This window comes from Onychostoma macrolepis, chromosome 18, assembly GCF_012432095.1.
Source record: "Onychostoma macrolepis isolate SWU-2019 chromosome 18, ASM1243209v1, whole genome shotgun sequence".
Classification (NCBI taxonomy): Eukaryota; Metazoa; Chordata; class Actinopteri; order Cypriniformes; family Cyprinidae; genus Onychostoma; species Onychostoma macrolepis.
The window spans coordinates 14,832,649-14,858,472 of record NC_081172.1 but is presented as its reverse complement, the minus strand read 5'-3'; the positions used below and the strand labels follow the sequence as shown (position 1 = coordinate 14,858,472).

The window sequence follows — 25,824 nt, the reverse complement described above, 5'->3', positions numbered from 1 at the left end:
TTTAAAAAACCCATAAAGATTCCAGATTTTTGACTGGTTGTGTTCATACATTAGCAACATTAACACGATGATATCCTCCCTTTCAGCTGCCAGAGAAGGATATTGACAGTGCAGGCTCAGGACGGCGAAGAGAAGGAAGAACACCTTTAACATAATTTTCTCATACCTTTGTCATGTGTTATAATAAAAACAATAAACCTGACTACAATAATATGGTACATTTTATTAAAAGATTCCAGTTTGCAAGGAATCTGGAGTCTCTGACTCTGCACTAAAGGAGCTCTCTGCTGAGGAAGACCAAGTGCTGAGGAGGAGCCTTGTTCTACAGCAAAACACTACATCAACCCTCCATGATGAGATGAAGAGTGAAGAGTCTCCCTCCTGTCCTTCCCTCAGAAGAGCCTGTCTTCTGCTGCTGGGGTAAGAACGACACTCTTCCTCGTCTCTCACAGCCGTCCAGCACCTAACTCTGCCTCCTCAGCACTGTCTGAAAGAGTCTTCTCCACAGTCAGTAATCAGAGATCACACATTCTCCAGAGAAAGTCAACACGCTCATTTTCCTAAACAAAAACTGTTTGTGATTTTTGGGGTGGGCCAAATTATACAGGAGTGATGCTAGAAATCTTTATATTGTTCATTTTACATATCTTTACTCTTTATGAATGTTATTTTCTTTATTTCTTTTATCTTCTGAGAAGCCCAAGAACTATGGTTCTTTGGTAATTGTAATATTGTTTAGGTTTATCTTCTGATAGTGAAGCAGTATTAAAGCACATCAGCACCAGATATTAATGAAGTATCTACTGAATTGTTTCATATCTTTTTATCATGTCTTTATTTTTTTGCACCAAATTAAGGGAGTTGTATCAATAAGAGTACTGATAATTATTGATAATTTTCACTGACAACATCATTATTTAACTATGCCCACCCTTAATGAGACACAAACTTTCTCAGTTGATTATATGGCATAGCAATCTATGAATTGATGTGGTCAGTTTTTTGTGCTCATGATTGGTAACACTAAATGGTTAAAGAACAGTTGTAATGTTCAGAATGTTTTGGTTTAGTATTTGTAGAAAGTAGCACTGAATAAATGTTGATTCATGAATGAATGCATTGTGTTTTTGTCTATTTTCTATTAGAATTGAATGTTTTTGAATTGGTTTGCACTGCATGTATATAATGAATGTATTTACTATAAATCCCCTTATAATTAAATTACTGTTAGATTTTATAAGGTTTCTTTTTTGCACCAAATATGAGTTTATTAGTTCTATATGTATTTCAAGGTAATGGTCGGAACACATTCTCAGGACCCGGACTAAAGGTGAGGTGTAAATATTTTTTTTTAAAAATGAATGTGGTATTTTAGTCCTTAGGACATACTTGGTACGTTGCTGCGACCAATATGATCCGGTACTGTCACGTCCTCACGACGTGCCAGTTTGGTCGTTAGGACGTTCTCAGTACGTTCCAGCGACGTACCACTATAACGTCGCCACGACGAATATGGGAATCACAAAGTTACGTCGCTGGTACGTTATTTGGTACGTCGCTGCGACCAATATGGTACGGTAGAGTGACGTCCTCACGACGTGCCGGTTTGGTCGTTAGGACGTTCTCAGCACGTTCCAGCGACGTACCACTATAACGTCGCCACGACGAATATGGGAATCACAAAGTTACGTCGCAGGAACGTTATTTGGTACGTCGCTGCGACGTATATGGTCCGGTCCAGTTACGTCGTCACGACGTAACTGTGTTAGCTGGGACGCGCGTTTTTTTTTTTTTACACTGAAGCGCGCGACGCTCGCGGTGATTTCATCATCTGCCGTCTCAATGAAGACATAAATACATAAACAACATCTACAGAACTGCTCTGAGAGTCCCTTCACGAGTATTCTACCGTTCCATTTGAGTAAAACCAGCTTCATATCATATAGCTACACACAGAAATTTAAAGGTATTCACGGCAACCCGTCAAAATAAAAGTTTATCTTAAAGACATTGTGCAAAAAATATATTACTATTATTTAGTAGAATGTATGTGATACTATTACTACTGTTGATGAAAAAAAAAAAATATATATATATATATTTAAAGAAATAATCACACAATATTTCTTCCATATTTTAATTTTAATAGTAAATCCCCTTTATTTACCCAAAAAATAAAATGTTTAAATTTCATTAATTAAAAGACAAATTAAATTTGGGTGAAACTTTACTGTTTACTGTTTTTCATACTTTTATTACTTGCGGAAAAACTTGAAACACAATTTAAATAAGTATGAAGAATGGCATTGATTTTTGTAAATTTTATTTTTGTTTGACTATTATTAAAAATAGTGTGTTTTTAATTAGCATGTGGTACCGAAATTGGTACCGAGAACCGTGGATTTTTACTGGTATCGGTACCGAATACTGAAATTTTGGTACCGTGACAACACTAGTTGCAATATACACCCGCATGTATGGGAGTGGCTCGGCATGCAAAATGCACTAACCAACTTTCATTTGGCGTTTTCATTTAAACTCAGAGATGATTGGGGCTCCCAAGTAAACCCCTAATGTTGTCACAACGTAAGGTCTCTATTTCCGCCATCAGGGAACGAGGATTACTTTCATAACCGAGTCGTCTCTTCTTGCATGACCCTCATTTGTAACTCCTCCTCCTGAAAATAAAAGACAATATCACAGGTTCATCTGCTGTGAAAAAAAAAAAAAAAGATCAAAGAACATGCCTCAGGACAGACTTTGCCTTAAATATTTGACAAGAACAATGAACAAAGGTTTAAAAAGGTAGCACTACTTTTCCTAGTGCTCTACCACTTGGCTGAAAAACACTTTGTCTTTAAATGATTACCATAACCAATTTTCAAAGAATTAAATGAATCTAAGTTTGGAGGTTTTCTTCATTTTAGTTCTGTTGAGTCATTTTTAGAACGCTATATTCATAATTTCCCCAGGATTTTTTCTTTCTTTTCAAGTGTCCTTACAAACAAACCCCTGCATCAGATGGCATCCTTATCCTTTGAGCCCAAGGTGATGAGAAAAGTGATAGGTAGGATAAATCGGCCACTTGCTCCAAGTATTGAATGTGATGGGTGTTGGGCTGATTAATAAAGTTGTGTGTGTGCGTGCGTGTGTGTGTGTACTGGTATATATGGTTTACGAGGACACAAATGTGAATAATGACATGGGTACTACAACGTAAACATGGTTTATGAGGACACTTCCTGTGTCCCCGTAAAAGAAAAGGCTTAAAAAACATACTAAATGGTGTTTTATGAAATTCAAAAATTGCCAGTAGTTTCCTGTAAGGGGTAGGTTTAGGTGTAGGGCAATAGAAAATACGGTTTGTACAGTATAAAAACTATTATGCCTATGGAGAGTCCCGTAAACCACAAATTCAAGTATGTGTGTGTGTATATATATATATATATATATATATATATATATATACATTATATTATATTATATTATTTATTTATTTATTTTATTATATATATATATATTTTATTATTATATATTATATACATATATATGTTTTTTATTTATTATATATTTTATTTTTATTAATTATCTGACTGCCCTCAAACTTTTGAATAATATTTGTGTATTTGCATATATTTGTATACATTGGCTACATAAAATGTTCATTTTTAAAATTATGTATTGCTTACTTTCTGGAACTGAAATGATAGAGTTTCTAGTTGACTGAAAAGCAACAGGAAAGCAGTCTTGTCAATGACAGGATGAGGTACACTAGGCCACTAAATCCTACAATAGATCGAATTTTTTCGACAAGTGACAGAACCTAAATCTTAGGTTGTGCCATCCTTCCTTCCAGTTGGAGTTCGCATTCGGTTAAATTACAATCCCCTGGTAATTGAAAGACTTAATATACGTGACAATCAAGCTATCGATGTCAAGATGGTCTGAATATAAGGGTCCCTCCTGAAATCTACAATGACCTCAATGGTTTTCAGGCTCAGAGCTTTTAAGATGTTGTTGTGTGTGCACCAGCTATTCACCTTCTGTTTGTGGACAGAGTCTTTTCCTTGGTTTATGTGTCCAGTTGATCTTCTGTCATCTGAAATGTGCAGGAGTACAGAGGAAAGGACAGCACAGACATAGAGCCATATCAAATCTGTTTTATCCTCTCCAATTCTGTTTTCATTTTTCAGCATACTTTCTTAGCTTAATGTGATGCTTTTATTTGGCCATAAGAGCTCTTCAATGAAGTGCAATAATGAGAATGCCCTTCTTAAAAGAAGTACAGATAAAGGCTACATATGTCCATGCACATTGCTAAACTTTAGTCGAATGGTTTCTTATATCAAGTAAGTTGCAATCTGTGTGAACCCTTCCTAAAGGACACCTTCAAAGGCTTCACACCAAGACCAACTTAAAAACCATCTGTATCTGGGTCATTCTATAATTAAGAGTATTTGGCATTTGATAGTGAGAAGAAAAACAGTCATTTTTTCACAAATATGATCTAACATGATCTAATCCAAGATTTCTAAGCCTGTACTATCCATTTTGATAAGGCTTTGTTGATTTGATGAATAATGAATTTGATTGTTCTCTGCTGAATTTGAAGTTATTTCATGTTTTAGAAGTTTGCCCCTTAACATCAACTCTATAGCTGCTGCTAGTTTTATGTGCAGAAATGTCTGTCCTGGAAGAGAGGTCATGGGAAGAATCAATAATTCCTTTCAATTTAAGATTTTTGTATGGTGCTTTCACAATACAAACAGCTCGAAAGCAGCTTTGCAAAGAAAGTTACCTTACAAACCCCGCTGTACAAGGTGGTACGGAAAAACTCCTTTCAAAATATGAGGACAAGATGAGGACAAAATTGGCTTATTGTATTCTGTTGTATTTTTAGCCCATTTTAGCTGATGCATTTATCCACATTGACTTACAAATTAGCAAAAAATCACTATATAGTTTGCTTATATATGGTTCTGAGAAAATGCCAGATACGTTTGTGATATTCAGTAGAGGTTCAGGATGTATTTCTTTTAATATTATGGATATGCATGGTTTTGATGGTGTAATATGTTTTGTAAATTCATCTTGCCCTTTTAAATTAAAAGACTGAATGCTCTATTCGGGTTTAATATGAGATGTTGCCATCCAAAATTCTATGGCAGTTGGGTGTCCATTGGTTGCACATTTCCATTGACCTTTCATGCCTTTTTTTCTTTTCAGTAATGAAAAATGATCTATATCAGCTGCGTCAACAATACGGATTTACACTGTTAAAGCACAGCTCTCAGTCGTTACTCATACCGTCACTGAACAAAGCTTCAGGACACACTTGCCTATTGATATCACATGAACACAAAAGCCTTGGGCACTTGTTTTTTTTTTTTTTTGACTCATTTTCAGCTATAAATGTTAAGGTTCTAGTTTGAACCAAACAGTTTTGTTTTTTTTAGATTTATTTTCTAGTTTTTCAGGACAAATGTGCTGCTGAAGAAACCATAAAACCTATAATGAAAATTCTTAATTTTTAATAATAATAAAACAAGGTTTGCATAACATTAGCAACACATTATTAGATGTTTGATAACATAGTCAAGTCAAAGGCTAATGGTATTAATTACCATTACGTGTTCAATGTTGTAGAGAGCAATACATAAAATGCATTACCATTCTAATAAATCGACACATAATTCACTCTTCCGTCTTGTTATTCAGAATCAGTATCTGGATATGGCTGAATTAATCTTATATTGCCACTTGCCATTGTGTATCATTTACTATTTCAGTTAACCGAGTGAAAGACAAGATAGTGTGGATTTAAGGAATTTAACACAAGTCTGTATTGTGTTATGTGTGTACTGCTGACTACAAAACAAATACACTAAAAGAGGTAAAGGTGTAGAGTTATATTCAAGCCATTTTAAGACATCCCAGGGGAGAAATGGTTAAGTATGTCATTTTGGTTATCAAAGATGAGTTTTAAAGTGCCCCTATGTCATTTTTATGGTTGATAATATTGTCTTATGAGTCTCCTAAGAAGTCTCTCTAAACCCCTCCTTTCCGTGAGCCCTCATTGCTGTGATTGGACAGATGGCGCAGTCCTTTGTGATTGGTCTACCGCGTACAGCGGGAATGACAGCCCATGGGCGCACATTATGCAAATGTATACTTCGCGATGTACAGCCGTAAATTAAGTTAAAAAAAAAAAAAGTCGGCTCGCAATCTCCTAAACGAGTCGTCAGGAATTCGAATCTTATTCTGTTACGACCGGTAACAGAATAAGATTCGAATTATTGATGACTCATCTAGGCGATTTTTTTTTTTTTTTTTTGATAGACAATAACTTTATTTATCTTGCACTGTCAACTTTTCAGATATTTTATGTTCACATACAGCTAACATGACACACTGCATGAAAGGTAATATTCAAAAAGGCATAATAGGGGCACTTAAAGGGTTAAAATCAGTGATTTGATGGGGATTATAAAAGAACCATGAAACCAACTCAAGAGCCCATTACAGCCAAAAAAAAAAAAAAAAAAGGTGTTCATGGCTAATATGCTGCAAAGAAAGCAGCATCTTGAAGAACCTTGAACAAAGTGTAAAAGAGTGAATGTGCTTGAACAATGAAAGAAACAAAATGTATGCTTTTGCAGTTGTAGGTTTCTTCTCAGCTTTTTGGGTTTCACTTGGCTTGATTTATGTATTCTCAGGAACATGATAATTGCCATTAATGTGGTTTGCAAATTTATTACAAGCCACAACAGAATGGTTTGAAATTATTTTAAGACTGTTTACACATTTATCATTAATATTCAACAAGTTGTGGATAAATTAGGTAAATGAACGTAATATGTTTATTACTGCTCCACATAACCCAGAACATACAACATAAGGAAACGCAATACAATATAATCATATATCATGCACAACAAAAGAAAAGAACAGCTTTACCTTTCTTCTATTTCTCATAAACACATCATGCATTTAAATAAGGTGTTAACGTTGCCACATTTTTGTTAGATTAATGTCATATAAATACCATATCATATTCACATCATGATGCAGTAATGTTGTTTTCTCCATGTAATCTCTTAATCCTTCTCTTCAGCAAGTATATATAATGGATAGAATGAGAATGAGAAAATCAGGCAGACAATACCTAAACACATTTTAAACCCTGCTGCAGAACCATCAAGCACTGTTGTAGCCTCAATGCGTATGTAATGTTTCCAACTGAGAACATTAAAGTGCAGCTGTGGTTCACTTAATGGCTAGATGCTATATGTACATACATACGCAAGTGTATAGATATAAATTCTCTTCACCCATGACAGACTGACAGAAAAGACTCCCTCCCCTTTCATTTTCTTCCTCGGTACACTTTCTCGCAGGGCTATTACATTTACTGAAGTTGAAAATCTAGGTCATTAAGGCCTAAGTACACCCTGTAGTGACACAGCAAACACAAGAAGCACAACTAGTGGATGTCACATGACTCTCTCAGAAATACACACTTGATCACACAGAAACGATCATGGTTCTGTTGATTATAGAGCACTGTCAGAGCACGTAACGTCACATCAACAGAGATGATATTATTCACCTGACATGAAGATGAGGAAAGCTTTACAGTTTGTCAGTCTCCAGTTGGACTTCAATACCCTGTGACAAAAGAAGCACCTTCCCTGAGAAGTATGATGTAAACACATACTCATGCGTCAATCAAATATCATTTTAAAGCTAAATAGTTTGTTGTAATTGCAAGGAATGATGGTATGGTGTTGGCCTCAGCGCAATGTCACTTCATAAATGTGTTGGTATTTATAATGTAAAGTGTGGTTCTGGCACACATACAGTTTATTTATGTATGTTTGTGTAGACATTCAAATGTACATTATTGAAGTATTGACAGCATGCAAAATGCAAGCTTTCTATATATGAAAAGAGATACTAAGTCCTTTTAAACTGATCAAATATTAAGTGAATTGGTTTATTCATTTGTATTTACCTCTGTATTCTTTTCTGTGCAAAGTCTGGTGCTGTATTCTAATTTTGAAGGATTTTCTAGGACGATTAAACAATATACACATTATCGTTCCAACAAGATTTTTTTCTCGTATTTAAAAGTAGTCTCTTATACTCACCAAGGCTGCATTTATTTGATCAAAAATACAGTGAAAACTAATATTGCAAAATATTATTACAATTTTAATTTATTTAATTTTTTATATTTATTTTTGCTGAATTTTCAGCAGCCATTGCTCCAGTTTTCAATGATTCTTCAGAAATCATTCTAATATGCTGACTTGGAGCTCAAGTACCATTGCTGCTTAATGTTCTTTTTTGGGATGTATTTTTTTGATGAGTAGGAAGAACAGCATTTAAATGAAATCTTTTGCAGTATTAGAAGTTTTTCTCTTTTTACTGTCATTTTGGCCAGTTTAATTCTTGCTGAATAAAAGTATCAAACTTTTGAACGGTATATTGAGGTATAATGACTGTCGCTATGCATTTATCTGTCTACATTTCTATATTGTTGAATAGTGGTTAGGTTTATGGTACGAGTGGGCTTCAAAATATGTATAATTATAAAATGTCCCGTAAATATACATTTTATAAAACCTAAATATAAAGGATTCATAAAGATTTTTACAATTAAACATGTTCACATTTTTGATGCTGTCAGTACATCCATATTGTATTTTCATTTCAGCCTACATCCAAATATACAAAAAATGTATGTGTATACACCATAAATACAGATTCTAATGAGTTCAGACTGCCCAGTAATACTAGCACACACTTCAAATGCAAGATCTCTTGTGGCTGGTTAGTGTTTCTGAATCCATCCAATAAAAAGTCTACACCTTAAACGATAGCATCCCAAGGGTCTGGGTTAGGATTCCTCAAAAGATACGACTGAACGCTTCCAATTAACACCAGGCAATTATTCAAGAACAAGTGTACATGAATTTGCTTTTGTAATATCTCAAAACGCTAAATCCACACATCTTATTTGTTTGTAGATGAAACAAATGTCTTCAGTAATTCAAGAGCGATGCCCTTTGTGATAGCAGGTGGAGATGCTGCAGATGAGATGTAAAAAACCCTTGATGTAAATGACATTTTCAACAAAAGCCACAAGTAGAAATGGTCTAATTAATCTGCAGTGTGATTGGCGTATTTAGTAAAGAGCAAATGATTACAAAACTTAATCACCTGTATCAGGAAAATAGATGGGTATTAAATATAACTGAGTAATTGAGGCAGCTCATCAGCGAATTAATCAAAAGATGTGACACACTTGGGCTCAATTGGAATCTGTCTAACACGGTTGAGGAGAACAGGCAGGAGTGTGTTGTTGTCTCATTGTTCTTGCGAGCAGCTAGACTGCCAGTACAGGGCCTGTCTTGTCACATCCGTATCTTTAATCAAATGACACTTTCAAGGCTGGATTGGTAGGGTTGCCACTATTCCTTGTTTTCACTGTCAGCTGGCTTCTTATCTTCCCCACTCACCGCATTCTGCTCCGGGTCAGCTCCTGGACCGGTCTGGGTCACTCTTTTCATGCGAAACGGGGATGGTGAGCATTTCAATGAGCCCGTCAAGATGGAATTATTCTCTGACTCTGTGAGTACCACTGCGTTGCGACAGTAGCGCTTCAGTCCTTTACGGAAATGGATGGTAAAGAGGCCATAAGTGATGGGATCCAGAATCGCATTGAAGAGTCCAAAAATAAACAGTATGTGAGTGAGTGAGTGAGAAACAGTCTCTTCTAAATCCTCAGGAAGGAACCAGTACCAGAGACCCAGCAAGTAGTACGGCGTCCAGCAAACTATGAAAGAGGTCACTATAACTATGCTCATTTTTAAAGTCCTCATACGGGCCTTTGGGATGTTGCTGTTGGAACGCCGTAAGTGGACTTCCTTTGATGATACTGTAAAAGCAAGAAGAGTATAAATTTGCAGTGAAAATATCATTTTTAGTTAAGTATTTTACTTCACTACAGTATTTAAAGGGATAGTTTACCATCATTTATTCACCCTCAAGTCATTTAAAGCCTATATGACTTTCATTTCATTTCTATTCTAAAGAATTTTTCAACTGTAATTCGTGACTTCTTATAATGAAAGTCCAAATTTTTAAATATCTGTACTCTATTGACTTTTTTTTTTTTTAGCAATTTCAGTTTGGGAAACTTACGTTTTACTTAATTCATTGTTATTTTAAGTGTAGAGCGTGACCTAAAAGTGATGTCAGATTCATGAATTATTCATTCTTTTAAAATGATTCTGTTGAGTCGGTTCAACTATTAAATTGGTTCACACTGAAAGATTTATCTACTTTGACTGGAGGAATATTTAATCAGGGCAGGAGTTCCCAAACTTTTTTGTCATCAAACCCTCTTGACATAAAATATTTATTTGAAGTAGGCTACCTTGAGATTTTAAGTTAATATTTCAATAATTTGATGATATGTTTACGGTTCTCAAGTATGTAAGTAAACTTGTAGTTGTAATAATTAGAATAATACAAGTTACAATATAAATATTTATATCTTAAATTCTTCACTTTCAGGAATTTTGAACATTTCAAATCCTCAAGCCTTTATTTTAGCAGAATATTGGTCAATATTCGAAAACCCTGAATTAGGGTGCATCTACATTTTAATAATCGAAACATGACAATTCACTTCAAGTTTAATATTTTGAACATGCTGATTCATATGCTAATAGGACTCATTGATATTGTATGTAACATTAGCCTCGTTTCAAATTAAACGCCACCTACTGTTTCCTTTGGTCATCCTTTGAGAGATCTCCACCAAGATCCTTGTGTAGCAGCAGATCATGATGGCCAGAGGAATCAGGAAGAGGCAAATGAAAGTAAACATATTGTAGATGGTCTCCTGCCAGTGTTTGACAAAGCTCCCTCGAGTAGTGCACTGAGTGAAATTGGCTGGCACCGTGATGGTCACATTGTGAAACAGGAACATCTGTTGGGGAATTCAACAGGTCAGCAGATTACGAGCAAAACTACTTTTTAAATACCATTAAATACATTCAAAATGCCTAATATAAACAAACCTTTAAATGTCTAGTTCACCCCAAAAATATGAAAATTTGCTTTATATTTATTCACCCTGAGGTAATCAAAAATGTAGACAAGTCTGTTTAATGACTAATTGTGCCTTTTCAGCCCTGAACTCTAAGTGACTGTTAAATGCTAAATGTTATACACATCTACAGTCAACTATTCAAGTGAACACTGTCAGCTGTGCAAATCAGATGTGGCGTATATCCCCCTCAGCAAAAGGCTCAGTGTTCCCAGGATCAGTCTTTTGCAGAACATTTCATAAATATTATGATGCCAGACTACATATTCTAACTATGACAAGGAGATTCCCAAATGGCAAATGAAGACTGGCAGAGCCAATGGTGACATGCAGACTGAAGCCATCTGTCTGTTTATGCCTCAGAAATGAATCACAAAAACAAATGGATAAACAAATGACAACAAAATATCCACTATAACCTGTTGTGACCTTGTATCTTCTACCATATCAGTCTGAAATGACCTAATTTAAGCACAATCTGCTATGTCATAACAATGTGTTATACTGTGGAGTTTTGGTGCTTGTAATATACCCTCATTCTTTTACCTGACTGACCCATCATCAGCCTCCTCTAAACTTGGAAGCACACTGATTTTAAAATAAAGAGGTCTCTGCATTTATTACTTCAACTGCAGAGTGTTTTGAAATGCGCATGCCTCCTCTGATTGAGAAGCAACTCTTTATTAACACTCATTCCAGTAATTCCCGCTGCTTTCATCTTTATCATTTCAGTTATTGTAGCTGAAGGTCTCAGCGTTTTCTCCAATATTGGGTTTGAGGGTCATTTGAAGCTCATTTAAGAATACATGTAAAATGTAAAAAGATCTGATTGACTTACAAACTGCATAATTTATCTTTGTGTGTGTGTAATGTTGAGTAATGTGTCTCAGTAAGTGCCAGTTGTTATGTTAAATCTGAGGTGAAATTGAAGGGCTGATGAGAGTGTGTACTGTAATTGCTGAACTAATCTAACGTCTATGAATTTTACAACGCTTTCTAGCTCTGATTCTAATTTTACAACAGGTCTAGGGAGAATACTGAATATGAAATAAGTTACTGGTTTAAAACATGAGGTTTTCGATATGATCTGAAAGACAAAAATGTTACAGTAGTACGTTACTTTAATTCTCTTTACACCCTTTACCTTAACTTTACACCCCAAAGTGAAAATTCTGTTATCATTTCCTCACCCTGATATTATTACAAAGCTGTAATGACTTTCTTCTTCTGTGAGAGGCAAAAGGAGACAGCATGCAGAATGTTCCTGCTGCTTTTTTTCCATACAGAATTATGAAATCAAATGGTGATTGAGATGATCAAGTTCCAAAATTACAAGAAATATAACCATAAAATAGCAGTAGTAGTACCATAGCAGTCCATGCAATGATATATGATACCTTTGTGTTAGGGACACAAAGGGTTCACTAAGAATGTCTTTCATGATGATTTCATGTGTACCCTTTTGTACTCTTGCTATCTGATGGAAGAACAGTTGTCAGGCTTGCAGGATGTCTGAGTTACTAAAAGAGATATCATTTTGGTACATGAAGGGGTGAGAAACCACAATCTAATCTTACTTGAATGTCACATGTATTAGGTCATGTCTGAACTTTGGAACATGTTACATTTGATGAAGAACAGAGTTGTTCTGCCCCTCTAATGCATAGAAACAGCTTTGCTTAGCACATTGGCCTTTTGTATACTTAATCAGCATATCTGATCTTGCAAGGGTATAAAAAGAGAATGTACTGCACCCCTCTTTATTCTCTCTTTCCTTTCATTCTCCTCTCTACTTCTCTTTTTGGCTTCACTCTATAACTGTTCGGGGTGCACCTCAAACTTAAGATCTTTTATGAAGGTTTTTATTCTCTTCAGATTTTTGCTATTCCTTCCAGGTGGTCTTTATACATTCCAGATTATTTTTTATTAATTACAGATTGATTTTAATCTTTTCAGATGGTTCTAAATATGTTCGGTTTGACTTATAATGGGTCTTAACTAAACTTGTATTAACAGTTAATTTGTAAGACACTGTCATAGCATATGATTATTAAAATGTAATGTTTCATTTTCAAGTTATGATTTACAGTTCTCCTTTTTGAAAATTAAATTTGCATATTCCTTCAACCCAACCGTCTGACGTGGATTCGATTTTGCATCAGTGATGACAGGATTTTCATTTTCTATTTTAAAAACTGTATGGCACACTTGTCAAATACATTTTCCATTTAAAGTGAATGAATTTGTGGTTTAAATGAGATAAAAAAATGAAAAATGTGAATATTTCAGGTCTGAGCCCAAGAAGGCAAGTCGATAAACCTCCTGTCGTTTTCATTTTGATCTCTCTACTTGATTCAGGGTGTTACGCCAGACTCTGGGGGTCCTGGTGAATTCAAGTAATGTAGCATACAGAGATAAGACACCATGAAAAACATGAAAAATCACTCAAGCAGCTCCTCACCTGAGGGACAGAGAGAACAACACTCATCACCCAGGCCACGCTCAGCATTATTTTGTTCTTCTTCTTAGCCTTATTGATGGCCAGAGGGTTGAGAATGGCCGACTGCCTGTCCAGGCTTATGACCACAGTCACGAACGCACAGGAGTACATCGCCACAAGCTTCAGAAACATTAGCAATCTGCAAGCCAGATCCCCTGCCAACCACTGAACCGTGATGTTCCAAGCCGCATCCACTGGCATCACGATGAAAGTCACAAGCAGGTCAGCAACAGTGAGATTCATGATTAAAATTCTTACATGAGATTTGCGCTTGTTGTTAGTGCTGGCAGCCCACAACACGGAGAGGTTACACACAGCTGACACTGCGCAAAGAGTGAAGGTAATTATCACCCTCACTTTTGCTGCCATGGAAAAAGTGGGCAGCTGCAATGCCGCTTCACCTGTGCTATTGTTACACGTGGGCAAGGTGTAGTCACAGCTACCGTTCAGAGCATCTGCAGTCAGCTGGTGAAACATGATGTTCTCAGATGTTGGAGAGCTGTCATTCATCACTGAAGAGCGAAAGCGTGTGCTTGCTGCATTCGCTCGGCTACCTGCTGCACAACGAGGCTCACAGACGATTCATCATGATCTGGGGAGGAGATAGTACCTGGAAAAGCTCCTTTAGTTGATAGTACTAGAGCGGGATCTAAAAAAATTAAGACGTCAGTCTGGTCATTAAGTGTTTGTAGACAGTCTGATGCATTTCACAAATACAAAAAAAAAAAAAAAAAAGAATAATTTTATGGATGAAAACAAATGTATCATTATAATGCAAGTTGAATGACTGATCTTTAAATGCTAAAACACTACGATCATGTAGGCTACATTATAAAACGACTTTTTGAAGTACGTTTTACAAGAAGGTAGCCTACCATTTCAGTTGTTCTGCGTTTAATTCAGTTGTTCACGTTTAATTCAGTGTGTTACTTGTCCTATCTTTGTAGGCTAATTGTTTGTATAATATGCATTAAAACTCTCAAACGGGTTAATCTACTCATTCAACAGTCACCTGTGTATTTTAATGTCTTTATTCAAATTAAAATAATTTTCAGTCTTACCTGATACACTTCTCCCGGAACGATCGCTTAGAGCATTAGAAGAATTCCAATGACCTTGAAATAAGTAGTTGTTTGTACATCTCAGTGACTTATAAACCTTGGTCAATTCGTATCATCCATTATTTCTAAAATCCGATCTTCAAATACAAATGGCTCTTCTCAATCACTTGTCCAGACAGATGAGTAGTTGTCATCCAACAAGACACCTGTTCGCAAGGTGACATTCGTATTGGTGATATAAGTTATTCAGGGTGATTTGTAACTAAAAAGGCACCTCTACTTTTTCAGAAGAATTACCGTTTAAATGAACGAAATAGTCTGTAGAGAATTAGTTTCAAAAATATTTATCAGTACGTATCTACCACAGCATCCTCAATTGGTGCTTTCTATTCCAGTTGGAGAATGAAGTGTGAATGTCCGTGTGTGTCTGCTTCACTCCGCTTTCCACCTCTTAATTCCCTCGCGCGTCACTTGACAACACCCGCGCTCGCTCTCTCTCGCGTGACAATCTGAACTGTCATCACGTAGGGCAGTTGTGTTGCCGATATCCATATGGAACATGCATGTTTTAGGAAGATACGTTCAGTAATTTCATCTAAAGCAGAAGGCGAATTACTCGGGCGGGAGGGGAAGGGTTTCTCTGGGGATTTGAGTCCACCCACCCCAAAGGAAAACACAAAAAGTTATTATACTGAGTTTTAATTACACATACTGTTTCACTGGCATTTCAAACATAATTTCAGTAAACACAAAGATTAGATTACAAATTGGTTAGAGCATATATTCACGCTGTGCCAAACAGATGTTCACAAATCGAACTCCAGATCACCTGGGGAGGTTACTATAGCAACCGCACGCGTTCTATCGTTCTATAAAACTAGTTGCTATCGTTTTTTTTTTTTGTTTTTTTTTATTATTATATTATAATTATATTAATTTCAACAGTTACTATCAAACAATTATATTCATTTAGTAACATAGGGTGAAGTCAGGTAAAATGGGCCAAATAAGGTTGTAGCATCATATCTCTTTAAATGTTTACAGAAAATCACAATAACTGATCTTACATTGTTGCTTCAACACTTGTTGACATGTAACAATAATTTTTATTGGTCTGAGTTTTTTAAGGCGGGCAGAGCAGTGTTGCATGAAGCCTGTGAGAGAAATTGTAAGGCAATTGAGCCTGACATAGAACATTTCATTAATCACTAATAAGGGTACTAAAGCAATTATAAGTAAGCTTACCAACAAAGCAAAGGTGTATGAACAATGTTGACATGTTGACATGCTCTTTAAAATAAAAAAGTTTAATTTATAAAAGAAACTTTGATTTTTGTGAAAAAAAGTCATTTTAGGTAGAAATGGCTGGTTAAGCTAAAATGGGCCATAATTTTCAGCTAAAATGGGTTGCATACACACACACACACACACACACACTTTTAGACAGAAATTGAGGGTGAAAATATGTTAATAGTCCTAGATATGTATCCATACAAAATCTTAACAGTCTTTAAAAAAAATTAAAACAATTGCATTGCATACAGTATGGCAGGAGGACAAGCAAAGAAAGCAAACAGAGAGAAGAGAAGAGAATAGAAGAGAAGAGAAGAGAAGAGAAGAGAAGAGAAGAGAAAGGGAAAGAAAGGAAGATGTCAATAAAATGGGCTGCATACACACACACACACACACACTTTTACACAGAAATTGAGGGTGAAAATAGGCCTACTGTAGATATGTATCCATAGAAAATCTGAAGTCTTTAAAAAAATACAAGCATACACACATACATGCACACAAAAGACACTAATGCACACCTAAACACACACCTATACAACATGATCAGTTTATTTTTAATTGCATTGTTTAATTAAATATTTATTCAACTTTCTATTTAATGAAATACATTTATGGTGTTGCTATGGCACACTAAAGACGATAGTGTCAATTTACTCTTAAAAATAAAATGATTTAAGCTGAAATTACCTGTGTTGTTCTCTTTTTATATTGGCCCATTTTACCTGAATGTTGTGCCGTGGCTCAAGAAGGTACCTGCTGATACTCTAACTCTCATAATTGTAAAACTTTTATATTTTTTCACATTTAAAAAAATATAAATATATTTAAGAGACCCATGCTAATTTATAAGAATATCATTAGATCTCATGCATAGCTTATTTGATGGTATTAGAAGTCATTTACCAAAACGTGGCCCATTTTAGCTGACAAACCTATAAATATATCTTAGTATAGGCTAGATCTTTAGAGTTTTATAATTCATTATCTTCTTGTCGATCCACCGGTTCACATTTAAAACTGCATGTTTTCTGGGTAAAAATAAGGGTCGTTTTGGTCTAAACAAAGATCAGAAGGGCTTATATATATAGCCATTTCCCTGGTAATCACAGTAAACAAAGCAGTGCAGCACCTGACTTTGCAACTTGCAGCCCTCATATTTAATCAATTAAACCATAGCCTTTTGAAGTGTAATGTATATCTCAATTTACATGTGTATATGTATATGTATATATATATATATATATATATATATATATATATATATTTTTTTATTTTTTATTTTTTACTGGAGCACCACCTGAGTCTTCTCCCATTTCTACCAGTGATCCTTGTTTCCTTCCTGCGGTACTCCCTGCGCAGATATCAATAGCATCACTGGGTTGTAGGTTGTCAGGTTGAGGGGATAAATGGGTTGAAATTTGTATGTGTCAGTTGTGTGAGTTGTGCAGTTGTGCAACTGGACAACCTTGGAATATGTTGACGTGATTTTTCATATAATGAGGTTTGGGCCATACAAATTACGGGAGTTTTACCGGAGGCGAATGTAGCAAACATATAAAATATCCCCCAGTGGGATTTTTTTTCTAGAAAGATTAAAAATACAGGAGAAATACGGGAAAATACTTAAACAGGATGATAGCAGGATAGAATGGTAAAATACTGGAGAATCCCTTGTCTCTTGGCCATTTTCTGTGATGCCACAATCCTTCTAAATGCAATGTAAATATATAAATGAAATAATATTTCATGATAATTCATGACGTTTTTTCAGTTTAGCCTTCATAAAACGTTTACTGCAATTCAAATAGTAGCCTACAAAAATCTTCAAAGAAATTTTAGGAGACCTATTATGCCCCTTTTTACAATATGTAATATAAGTCTCAGGTGTCCCCAGAATGTGTCTGTGAAGTTTCAGCTCCAAATACTCCACAGATCATTTATATAATTTTGAAAGTGCCTATTTTGAGTGGAAGCAGAAACATGCTGTTTTCATGCATTCCTCTTTAAATGCAAATGAGCTGCTGCTCCCCGCCCCATTTTCCAGAATATGGCTGTGCTTTTACAGCTCATACCTCTGATACTCTACTAAAAAAACAGAGATTGTCTTACTATAGGGAGATGAAAGGGTCTGTATTACTTACTATTGGAGAAAGCGGAATGGTCAACTTGGATCACATGTGCCTTAATAATCAATCACATTACAGTTTTGACATCATTGAATTTCAGTTGAGTTGTGCGACACTCAATCGCCATTTACGGATACCATAGGAATAAATGAGAAGTATCGTAAATTCAATCCCACCTGTCGCAAAAAGTCAGTGACTTCTTTTATAAAAAATTTTTTTCGGTGTAAACTCTAAAAATAGATCAGTCCAAAAGTATTGTTTAGTGTAAAACATGTTGAAGATTAGCAGATAGGCTGTCGATTTATTAAATAAGCTGTTTCCTCTAAAAAGCTGTTTATTCAGCATAGTGAAGCCTTTCCTCCATTGACATCCATTCAAAAAAAAAAAAAAAGAAAATCGGCCTCTGGTCTCCTTCTCCACAAACTGCCAGACTGGAAGCATTAGCTTTTTCAGCTAAAGGTTGCAGGCTTGCGTTCTAGTGGCTTTGTAAAAAACATCCATTTGGTTTTGATTATCATGTCTATCGTGCTGAAATCATGCCTTTTAAACCATATTAGTTTAAACTTCTGATATAGGGATTTCTGAGCGCACACATCTGAACACATGAAGTTCTCTTTCATGTCTTATTGTGCTTAAACTGTCAAATTTATGTTAAAAACACACGAGTTACAAAAACAGTTATTTATGGCTGTAAAGGTAAACAGTAAAGACGTCGCAAAATCTGAGTGCCTCGTTTTTTCACAAGCTTACAGAGAAAAAAATACTTTTTTCTGGGTTGGTAGATGCACCAGGGACCCAATTATAGAACTTAAACATGGACAAAGTCAGATTTTGAAACTTTTTATCCCACTTTACCTGATGTCTCACTTTTGCTGAAGTCACCCTATTTGTGCGACCAGTCAAATGTTCACATTTGTTTAGCACAGATAAGGAAAGGTCATTTGTGGTTCAGGTTAGAAAACACAAGTTATTTATGGCCAGTTCATTTAGCATTCCAGAGCACAAACTTCAAAAAGATATATATAATAGAGAAAGTGGTTTCACTGACCATGCCGAAAAAGAGTTTGTGACCCTACGTAAAACAGTCTGAGACCTCCTTTTGAGAACATACTTTAAATGAAATTTATTTAAAATAAAGCTAAATGGGGAGTTGGGTGAATGGTAAATTAGGCATGTACTGTTAAGCATATAATAAACTGTATTTATATTAATTTTAAAAAAATCACTTTTTATTTCAGCTGAACTGATGACTTAATTATTGTGTCATTTAATATATTTAATTTTATTTATTCCGTCAAAAAAATATTTTATCGTAATGGGAGTAGGCTAGGCTAATGTTCTTATAGTTCTTATAGTAAATTATTTAATTTTGTTTTTTTTCCTTTGGCCATATGGGACAATTTGCAACTCTTTTTCCCTATTATAACTCTTTAATTAATTGTATAACCGTATTTCAATTATAATTTACTCGCTGAGGTGTGATGTGGGTTTTGCATTGCACTTCACTATTACGATGAAGCCCCAAGCAGGTCTCAACACTGGTACCCAGAATAATCGCCACAATTGATTATGCAATGAGGACAGCATGCTCACCTGATTAAAATATATCTCCAAAGCATTAGCGTGACAGTAATTGATTTCACTGAGGCTTTGTATTAAAGAGAAGGTGTCAGCAGTGCTGCTGGAAGGGAAATTAATTTCATAGTGACCTCAAGGTCTCTCCTACCCACCCAGACCTGGAGACAGGAGAGGGTGCTGTGGCAGAAGTCAAGCTCAATTCAGCTTCAGAGGGTGTTGCAGACAGATCTGAGCTCCGGCCCGAGCTGGCCCCATTTCCCTGCTACAGGGAACTGAGCTGTCTGGCACATCAGCACTGCCACAAATACGGCTCTCCCCTGTCTCCTCTCATTAAATCTTGCCGTGTATAAACAAACACACAACCCCTCCTTCCCAAACACACTCAGGTATAGACATCCTGTCAACGGGGAGAAAAGGAGAACTTATTAAACCCTCTCCACAGGTATAATATGCGCTGAAAATTTTCTTAGAGAGAAATCGCAGCCAGCTGAGAATTTGAATGACAGACTTTTGAACTGCTATCTTCTGGTAGAATATTGAAAGATTACCTGCAATAAGAATGAGTGCTTTTGTAAACTGGAAATATTGTATAGGCAGCCTACTAGCCTTCATTCTGATTCTTATTTCCTATACAGTATAACGCTCCTCTTGCCCTCATTCAGAGAGGGCAGAGAAAGTTAATTTGCAGAAATCTCATAAAAGGGAAGTTACCCTTACAGCAATAAAAAGAAACATAAATTGAAATGAACACTACTTCCCTTCACATTTCTATTGGGTATAGAGACTGCCCCAAGAGATATGCACACTATTTTGGTCTGTTCAAAGAGAAAACTTAATCAATCCGTACATTGTTAATAAAGTACAGAAGAGTCGAGGCAATGTTACAGTACATTGATCCATTTTTGCATAGGAACTACTTAGTTTTCACATTCTCTAGAATGTTCTGTCACCTTTGATTTTTATACAATGGTTAGTTAGTTTGTTCCTTGAAGCTGCACTCTTAAAAATAAAGGTTCTTTATTAACATAACTTTTACCATCCATGGAAGGTTTCCATTTCACAAAAGGTTATTTATAGTCAATAAAAGTTCTTTAGATTTTGAAAAAGTTCTTCACACTGAGAATAAACTGTTCACTGAAATCTCTGTTGGGGAACCAACAAAGGTTCTTCTATGGCTGCGAAACCCCCCTTTTGGAATTGATTTTAATTTATTTTTAAAAGTGTGTTTGGTCAATCAAGATTGCTGACATAAAAGTCCAAAAGCACTGGGGAATTTCATATTTTGAGCGTGTGCATTTTTGGTAGGAATATTCAATGATCCCTTTTGCAGTTGTGCTTTCCTGGGAGATTGGTTTGGGTGGACCTTCATGCTTACTGTCTTAACAAGTGAATCACTGAATCATTCTTTTGACCTCTTCAATCGGATCATTCTGGATCAAAATCAGTTGTTGCAACGGATCTGCTGAGACTATGTTTAAAAACTAATTTCACAGTCAGAGCAAAAACAGACTCCTTTTAAAATTTTAAATTCAACTCTTGCTTATAAATGTTGTATAATATCTGCGTCCTTGTTGACTTCTCAGAAACAACTTATCTTTTGTATTAGGAACAGCAGATCCTGACACAACACACTCTTTCTTGTGTAATATTGATTCATATACGGATATATGCACTTATTTATACTTGCATAGACCGTGTGGTTCAAATTCATGCAATTAACCTTTAAATGCAAACAAACCAGAGTGTGGAGAGGGTTACACACACACACACAGAGAGAAAGAGAGAAACACTCTTGCGCATACAGATTTCACTCTCATTTACTCATTCGAATTTGACAGTCTGAGTCTTTTATGGAATGTTTCAACAATTATCTGAAAGGAGGTTGAAGGTTCATCCAACTCCATTATTGTAGTAAAGGTCACTTTCACTGTCCAATATTGTGGTTTGTCCCTTGCACTGAAAAAAAGGCTTATTACCTGTCTGCATAATAAGCATGCATGAACAAAGAGCAAGAGTCTTTCATAACCTCAAAGGTAATATATATCCCAGAATATATTAGTACCATATTGGACTTCTATGTGTTCCTGCTTATTTTTTAGTCAAGTGTAAATTCATGTTACAGTATCTTTTCATGTTTACATGGTTGAATACATATGCAACACCACCAGCAACCAAAGCTATAATATATTTTTATGTCTTTGTAATTTTTCCTATATTGCTTCAAAAATAGCTTATAAAACAAAAATAATTTTTGTTAGTTTTTTTTCTTTGAATATTTTAATGTAATTTTTAATATATAAATAAATCCCTCATGTCGCTCAAGGAAAGCAAAAGAGATGCTGGCTTTGAAACTTGTCACTACTTGACAATGTTATTTCAGAAAAGGTAAGTATTGTACACATTAATTGAAGTCATATTTCATAATTATATTGGTGTTACAGCATATAGTTGGTTATTTTCTTTTCTAAACATTTTAAGAATGCACTGCCTTTCTAGTCTCCTGGGTGAACGCACGTCTGAGGCACATTTTCATAAGCTCTTGTGTCCAAAGAACCAAAAATATCCAATGTGCACAAATATAAGCGTAAATATAAACACATTCACAAAGGGGTTATACAGGCGTTCATGTACACTGGGTAGGCAGAACATTAGGCTGATAAGCACATGGCACAGCATAAATAGGAGAACCCCTCCAGGCAGGACTGGGTTTAGAGGACAAGGAGCACTCATTCGCAGCCTGAGATTTTTACTGTGAGTTCGCATGCGACAAAATTTGTGCTGATTGTAGAAACAAATAGCTTCCTGAATGGCATCCTGTACCTTAAATACAGAGGGTGTTTTTTTAGAGACTGGGACACATAGGTGATGGCTACATTCTAAAGCAATTTTTTTTCAAGCTGTATTCATGGCTTTTAGCAATTATCCTCAAGTGTTTGTCTTTCCATTTTCAGAGAATGATTTTGAGACTGTTCAAAATGATATCTTCACAGAGACCAATGCATCTGAAATGTTGCCCTATTTTGCTATATATTCATTCATAATTACCTAATGTTGTTATAAAAATATGAAATATCAAAGAACTAATTGCTAATTTCTTTTTTTATATGTATTGTTATTAGATCTACCTGTTGTTATTCAAATTTACACTTTAGCTTAACATTTATTTTGACCAATACAGGAGAAATGCTGGATATGGAGCTTGACACTGTCTTGTTGGTAATATGAAAATGAAGCCATAGGAGAAAGTGGAGAGAAGTCAAGAAGGTTGAAACATCTGTGTCAGTAAGCCCTAGTTAGATGCACCTCCATATGATGCATTTTGAGGTATACGAACTTGTGAAGAGGAGTGTGCAGACAGGTGTGGAGCAGGTCAGGATAGTGTGAATGTGTTGATCTAGTCTGTCTATAGCCCGATTCGGACGGTAATTGTTTCTCATATGGACGTCTGTAAAAATAAATTTACATATCACCTCAGTGATAAAGCTCATGGATTCGGATGGCGATTTATTCACAGTGGAGGAGTGAGTTCTGTGATCCTACGAATCCGGGAACGTGCTGCTCACGTGGTCAGTCACATGATTGTCTGCTGTAAATAAAATTACAAATTTATTCTTATTATTGTGTAAAATGTATTTAAAAATACTTATTATTATGTAAAATGTATTCTTATTATTCCAATCATATTTTATAATATAGGCTTATATTATTGATTATTTAAATCTCCTGTTTAAAAATAGGAAAACAGACGCCTGTAGTTGTATATAATTATACGCATTATCTGTTTATAATACACATTTAAAAATTTTATTGCATACTTGCTGCTGATAATAAATACCCATTTTGAATGTTTACGTGCATGCTTTTCTTCTCTTTCTGCTCTCACTCGCTGTTGTGGAGCAGTTGTTCTTTTAAATAGCCTACTTTCCAGCATTTCAGAAATAAATATGTATGCAAATTACACCGAAGTACAACGTTAACTCTTACGGTGTTCGGGAGTGCTCAAAAAGGATTTAAACACTGAATTTTGAATCGATTTCTTCTCGTGAACTCAGAGATGTGGATTCGGACGGCAATAAAATTACCACAGGACCTTGGCGTTTGTCGAAAAACAGTAGGTAATTCGGCCGGGGCCGGTGAGAGAAAAACACTGACATCCTGGATTCGGACGGCATTAAAATCACCAACTACCCCCGTAAATGGTGAAAATCACTTAGGCCTATGTCCCCCTGAGAAACAATTAACGTCTGAATAGGGCTTAAGATGCACCTCTTCTGTTCTGAAAACCTTAAGAGAGGTTTGGCACCTTGGCGAGGTGCAGAATATAATACCTGAGACAATTGACTAAACTCAAAACAAGCACCTCAGCCCTGCAAAATAAACCAAAATCGTTGTCAGAGCAAGGGAAAGACCACAGCCTGAGTAAAGAATAAGAGTCAGCTTGCAAAAAACAAGTAAAGCTGAAAAAACAAAACAAGGCAAAAAAGTCATTTTATTTGTCTTTTAATGTTTTTTTTTTATATATTTTTTTTAACATGTCAGCAGCTTTTTATCCCAAAAGACAACTTTACAGTACTTAAAAATAAAGGTTCACAGCAATGCCATTTTTGGTTCCTCAAAGAACCTTTTTACAAACGGTTCTTAAAAGAACCATTTTTCTTTGTGTGGAGAACATTTTATTAATCTAAAGAACCTTTTTCCAATCCAAAGAACCTTTTGTGCAATGGAAAGGTTCTATGGATTCGAAAGTTTCGTCATAGAATTGCCAATTAAGGATTTGTATTGTTAACAGTGTATCTTTCAGACGGTACCTTATTTCTTGTAAATGCAACTTCATGTCTTCAACTTTATGACTCACAATGTGACTTTATTATGTTGCAGTGACCTTTTATCTAGCAGCTTCAACTAAATTTCTTGTAAATGCAATTGTAAATGAAAATGTAATTATGAATATTTTCTTATTTTAAACTTTATATTTCACATTTCACATTTTTATTTTTACAGTGATTTAGATATTTATATAAATATTTCAATTTTAAATATATTTCTATGAAACCCAGAGTCTTTACAGTTTATCTCACAAGTCATCTCTCATAATTGTGACCTCAAATCTTGCAAACGCAAGTTTATATTTCACAATGTGACTTTGTATGTCATAATGTGACTTTTTATCTAGCGGTTGCAACTGTATTTCTTGTAATTGCAAAATGTACGCCTTGTAATTGTAAATTATGTTTTATTTTAACCTCGGAATTAAATCTCACAATTAACATTTTTTATTGCAATTTATGAATGGGCTTCTATTTCTGTTTTTCAATTTTAAAGATATTTCTATGGAAGCCTGCAAATTCATTTTATATCGAACAAGACGACTTTTTACGAAATTGTGACTTCGTATCTCGCAAATGCAGCATTATATATTATAATGTGACTTTGTATGTCGCAGTGTGACTTTTTAGCACTTGCAACTGTATTTCTTGTAATTGCATTTTTATTTCTTGTAAACTGTAAATGATTTCTTATTTTAACCTCACAATTGAATCTCACAATAACCGTTTTTATGTGTACTGTGATTTAGTAACAGCTTCCATACATTTCTGTCATGAACATTTCAAGGTTATAGATTTTTATGTGGTTCATTAAGATGAGTGAGGAGAAAAACATTTTTTTTTAAATTTGATCTTGCACCACAGCAGAACAAGAATTGAGAAATGAGGAGCGAATGCATCACAGAAATTAACACACAGACATTTTCTTGCTGAATATCACAAGTGACAGGTACACAGACACAAGAGGATATTAAGTACCAAGCGTTGTCACAAGGTGCTGATGTTGCAGAAGGTGGGGCCCACCTACACAGAAAATGTGTAATGGAGTTCATGCATAAAGAGCCATATTTTTCATCTTGGCTTGTAATGGTGGGGTCAAAGAGAAACGTAGTCTGAACCGTTAAAGTGCACTGTTCACTGAGCTAACAAGCAGGAAAAACAAACTGTAAGAAGACTAAAATGTGAAATGTACTGCTTGCTGCTCTAACAAGCAGCATTACAAACACAATCAGAACCAGAGACTGTGAATGACATGAATGGCAACTCTACAGTAGATTATTTACTACTGGCATTGTAGCATAGGGTTCACAAAGCA

The 25,824-nt window shown here is 35.4% G+C and overlaps 1 protein-coding gene across 1 annotated transcript; it reads right to left on the bottom strand.

Annotated features, from left to right (window-relative positions):
• Positions 1–6,874: 6,874 nt before the first annotated feature.
• gnrhr4 (gonadotropin releasing hormone receptor 4) lies at positions 6,875–14,258 on the bottom strand. The gene is made up of 3 exons (XM_058751361.1): positions 13,584–14,258; positions 10,798–11,002; positions 6,875–9,943 (listed from the first exon to the last, which is right to left on the bottom strand). The coding sequence occupies exons 1-3, from the start codon at positions 14,130–14,132 to the stop codon at positions 9,477–9,479; spliced, it is 1,221 nt and encodes a 406-aa protein (XP_058607344.1). The 5' UTR covers positions 14,133–14,258; the 3' UTR covers positions 6,875–9,476.
• Positions 14,259–25,824: the final 11,566 nt, after the last annotated feature.

Coding starts and splice junctions, on each gene's coding strand:
- gnrhr4 (XM_058751361.1), bottom strand. CDS start 14,132: ATGAATGACAGCTCTCCAACATCTGAGAACATCATGTTTCACCAGCTG. Junction 11,003..13,583: donor TTGTTCTCTCTGTCCCTCAG/GTGAGGAGCTGC, acceptor ATTCCCCAACAG/ATGTTCCTGTTTCACAATGT. Junction 9,944..10,797: donor AAGGATGACCAAAGGAAACA/GTAGGTGGCGTT, acceptor TTGCTTTTACAG/TATCATCAAAGGAAGTCCAC.